At 40.2% G+C, this 4,346-nt stretch overlaps 1 protein-coding gene across 1 annotated transcript in view; it reads left to right on the top strand.

The window, feature by feature from the left end:
• LOC104750291 (autophagy-related protein 18h-like) overlaps window positions 1-4,215 on the top strand; it is a 4,761-nt gene extending 546 nt beyond the window's left edge. Inside the window, exons 2-9 of the mRNA XM_010472066.2 lie at window positions 396-839; window positions 1,017-1,457; window positions 1,708-1,953; window positions 2,042-2,785; window positions 2,903-3,078; window positions 3,166-3,245; window positions 3,318-3,782; window positions 3,890-4,215. Of these exons, the coding sequence (XP_010470368.1) occupies window positions 396-839; window positions 1,017-1,457; window positions 1,708-1,953; window positions 2,042-2,785; window positions 2,903-3,078; window positions 3,166-3,245; window positions 3,318-3,782; window positions 3,890-3,894 (2,601 nt within the window). The 3' untranslated portion in view covers window positions 3,895-4,215. The remainder of the gene's footprint in view (window positions 1-395; window positions 840-1,016; window positions 1,458-1,707; window positions 1,954-2,041; window positions 2,786-2,902; window positions 3,079-3,165; window positions 3,246-3,317; window positions 3,783-3,889) is intronic.

Below are 4,346 nucleotides of genomic sequence, written 5' to 3'. Positions count from 1 at the left end.
TTTTTTTTTTTTTTTTTAATTTAGTGCTTGTTGAAATTTGCTGTGTCTTGTTCATTTTCCAATTGGGTTTTATGTGGTTTTGATCAGATTAGGAAATTTTAAGAGTCTTTTTTTTGGAAGTCCATACGTTTGACTTCTATGAGTATGATTGATCTCATGGCGAAGAGTTGTGAAATTTGAAAACGTTTCAAGTCTTTGTTAATTGTATAGATATGGATCCAACCATGGTATAACCAAATACTGTTTCTTTCGTATGTTATTGATGAATACTGGTTTAGATTTCGATCAAGTTTTATAACTCGTGTTGTGGCTAATCTGTTTCTGAATGTGATTCCGGTTTTGGTTGATGCAAAATTGTTGACCAATGATGCTTAAGATTTTGTTTGGTCGAGCAGGTGTTGTGGTCTTCCTTTGATAAATTGCACACAAGTGAATCTTCCTACAAGAACGTTCTTCTACTAGGTTATACCAACGGGTTTCAAGTCCTTGACATCGATGATGCAAGTGATGTCAGCGAGTTTGTGTCGAGGCGGGATGATCCGGTTACGTTCTTGCAGATGCAGCCCCTGCCTGCTAAATGTGATGGAGTTGAAGGATTTAGATCATCACATCCTATACTTCTAGCAGTTGCTGATGAGGCCAAGGGTTCAAGTCCTATTGTCACTGGCAGAGATGGATCGGTTAGAAATGGTCATGAGGATCCTCTTGCCCTCTCTCCTACAGTTGTGCGATTCTATTCACTTAAATCTCACAACTATGTTCATGTCTTGAGATTCCGATCTACTGTCTATATGGTCAGATGCAGTCCTCGGATTGTGGCTGTTGGCCTTGGTTCACAGGTTAGCTTTTCGTGCTACCTGTTTTTCATGGAGTACACATTTTTCTTTTTGGTAGCACGGTGATCTGCTGGGTAGAGAGTTTTTTTTTTTTTTGAGTACGCATATTCTAGTGTTTTTTTTTAGACTGTTCTATTAATTGAGAGAGGCATCTATTAATGCTTTTTCATTTTATTGCAGATATACTGTTTTGATGCTCTAACTCTTGAAAACAAATTCAGCGTCCTCTCGTATCCTGTACCCCAGCTTGGAAACCAAGGGATATCTGGGGTTAATGTTGGATATGGTCCAATGGCTGTCGGACCTAGATGGTTAGCTTATGCTTCCAATAGTCCTTTGTCATCTAGTATAGGTCGTCTTAGCCCTCAGAATGTTACTCCTCCTGGGGTCAGTCCATCTACCTCGCCAAGCAATGGTAATCTAGTGGCAAGATACGCGATGGAATCTAGTAAGCATCTGGCAGCTGGGTTACTCAATTTGGGTGACAAGGGTTACAAAACTTTATCTAAATACTGTCAAGATCTCAAGCATGACGGTCCTGGTCCTTCTCTTTCGTCCAGCCCTGGCCGGAAAGTTGGTCGGCTCGCATCTCATTCAGCAGAGTCAGATGTTGCTGGAATGGTTAGTCTTTTAGAGAAAGCACTTCATCTTTGATTATATTGAAACCTGGTCTCTTTGTTCGTTTACTTGAGAATGGTATGCGTTGTGGAATGTCAAACATACCCCAAACCATTTGTTTGTATCCCCAGAACCTAGCTTAGGATAGCATATATGTTATAACGTTCTGAATATAGGTTATTTAAATTTGTTTTTAGACGTTTGTATCTCAAGACATGGAGTATAACCCCCTTATCAATATGACATGTGGCAGGTTATTGTCAAAGATTTTGAGTCCCGAGCTATCATAGCACAATTCAGGGCTCACACTAGTCCAATTTCTGCTCTCTGTTTCGACCCAAGTGGCACTCTACTAGTAACAGCCTCAATCCATGGTAACAATATTAACGTTTTCCGGATTATGCCGTCACCTACAAAGAATGGACAAGGTGCTCAAAGCTATGATTGGAGCTCCTCCCATGTGCCTCTTTACAAACTACATCGTGGCATGACATCAGCTGTATGTTTCTTATTCCTTTTTCTCTTGTGGCTATGTTTCATTACAACATTTTATGTTACTGTAACGCTGCTGTGCTATATTCCCACAGGTAATACAAGATATTTGCTTTAGTAGCTACAGTCAGTGGATTGCAATTGTTTCATCTAAGGGCACCTGCCATATTTATGTTTTGTCCCCTTTTGGCGGAGAAAATGTTCTTGAAATACGAAACTCCCATTTTGATGGACCAACACTTGCTCCAACATTGTCCCTGCCATGGTGGTCGAGTCCATCATTTATGACCACCCATTTTTCATATCCACCACCAGCTTCGGTTACTCTATCTGTGGTTAGCCGAATCAAATGCAACAATTTCTTCCATGCTGCAAGTTCCGTTGTTGGAAAACCGACCTTTCCCTCTGGCTGTCTTGCTGCTGTTTTCCATCAATCCGTGCCACATGAATTGCAGTCGGCAGCTAATGCCTTGGACTATTTACTAGTTTACACGCCATCAGGTCATGTAGTTCAATACAAACTCGTTCCATCTCTTGGAGGAGACCAGGCTGAGAGCAATACGCGAAGTGGAGCAACTTCTGTGCTGACCTCTGAAGAGGAACTGAGAGTGAAAGTTGAACCAGTTCAGTGTTGGGACGTCTGTAGAAGACCAGATTGGCCAGAGAGAGAGGAGAACATACGCGGGATTACTTATGATGGACGAAAAGTTGCAGAGCTAACTGTTGATACTTCTGATAGCGAAGATCTCACAAAGCCTCTGGAGAAACACCACGTTTATCTTGCCAATGCAGAGGTGCTGATAAATTCTGGAAGAAAACCAATCTGGCAAAATTCAGAGGTGCCATCTACTTTTCTATTTCCTTACTATCCATGATAAAACACGATCTGGTCATGTGTTCTTTCTATTTATAGAATGTACAATGTCTGACACGCCCTTCAATTTTATGAATTCCAGATATCGTTCTATCCGATGTTTCCACCAGATACTAATGGCAAGAACCTGAATTTGGATCAAGGTGGCGGGGAGAGAGAAATTGAGAAAGTATCTGCAAATGAGGTTGATATTAGGCGTAAGGATCTGCTGCCAGTTTATGATAATTTTCAGAGTGTGTATTCCAGTATGCGCAACAGGTTAGTTACCTCACTAACTGCATACGTCTTATACAATTGCGTCTGTCGATGATCCAATTGGGAAGTGGTTCCTTCTTATGCTTGCAGAGGATTTTCTGGGGAAAGAGATTCAGATTCTTCTTCTTCTTCTGATCCTGGACAAGTTAAAGAAATTCATCCATTCAAAGGTAAAGCAAAATTTACTTGCTTATCGAGAGCGTTATAGCATTTGTCAAATTTTAAAATTGAAGTGTTAGTAGGTATGGCTTACCCCGAGAATGAGGAAAGGAGAGGAAGTGCCCATTTTGCACCAACTCCAAACCAAAATCCTCATAGCGGAATTGTAACATTTAAACAACCTGTAGTGTCCATTTCTTCTGCTGTTAAAGACAGTGATTATGTAGACGGCACTCATCTCCTTCCAAAGAACGCCTCCCTGCCCGCTGAAACAAGAATTGAAAACAGCAGCGGGACAAGTGGAGCTTCAAATGTAAGTTCTAACCGTTCTGATATAAGCATGAGTGCAGCAGACGAGGGTGAAGGAGGCCCCATAGAAGGCTCCCCTAATTTCGAGCAGTTCTTCAAGGAGGTGATCTCCAGTGAAACTGCTACAGAGGCAGAAAATAAGGATGCTCCATCTGATGGAAAACTCAATGACGATGATGTTGATGATGATGATGATGACGACGACCTCCTTGGTGGTGTTTTCGCTTTCTCCGAAGAAGGTAAGAAGAATCCAACCCATAATAGCCCGTAACTTTTGGATGAAGTGAATCCGCCGGAAATGGTATTATCTCTATATATCGTCAACATTTTTTTGGATGAATTGCAGGTTGAGTCTAGTGAAATTATGGGCTTTCAAAGCTCAAATGGAGAAGGGTTTCACGTACTAATCCCGTTTGCTGCAACTTACTCACTGATGATCTTAATACCCTGAAAAGAAAAAACAATTTAAAACCAATTCCCTTTTATCATCTGTTTCTGTAAATGCTTGTAAATGAATTGTTCATTATCAACAGTCTCTCGATTTCCATGGACTGTTTCTTTGTAATTTTTTTTTTCACGTGTAACTCTCTATTCATTCTTCGAAAAAGAAAGAAAAAAAGGAAAAAAGCTATGCAACAAAAAATAAAATAAAATAAAATAAAGATTTATTTCGTTTGGTTTGTACTACATGAATAATCATTGTGTTTTTCTCTCCTTTCCGCATTGCAGTGTTGTAATATCATGTTTATCTGCAGGGCTAAATTCAGTTAGTTATTTTCATTTCAACGAAATACCAATTTCCT

Source organism: Camelina sativa, chromosome 16 (assembly GCF_000633955.1).
Source record: "Camelina sativa cultivar DH55 chromosome 16, Cs, whole genome shotgun sequence".
In the NCBI taxonomy this organism is placed as follows: Eukaryota; Viridiplantae; Streptophyta; class Magnoliopsida; order Brassicales; family Brassicaceae; genus Camelina; species Camelina sativa.
Note: the sequence above shows the minus strand (reverse complement) of the source record. Positions and strands in the feature narration are given on the sequence as shown.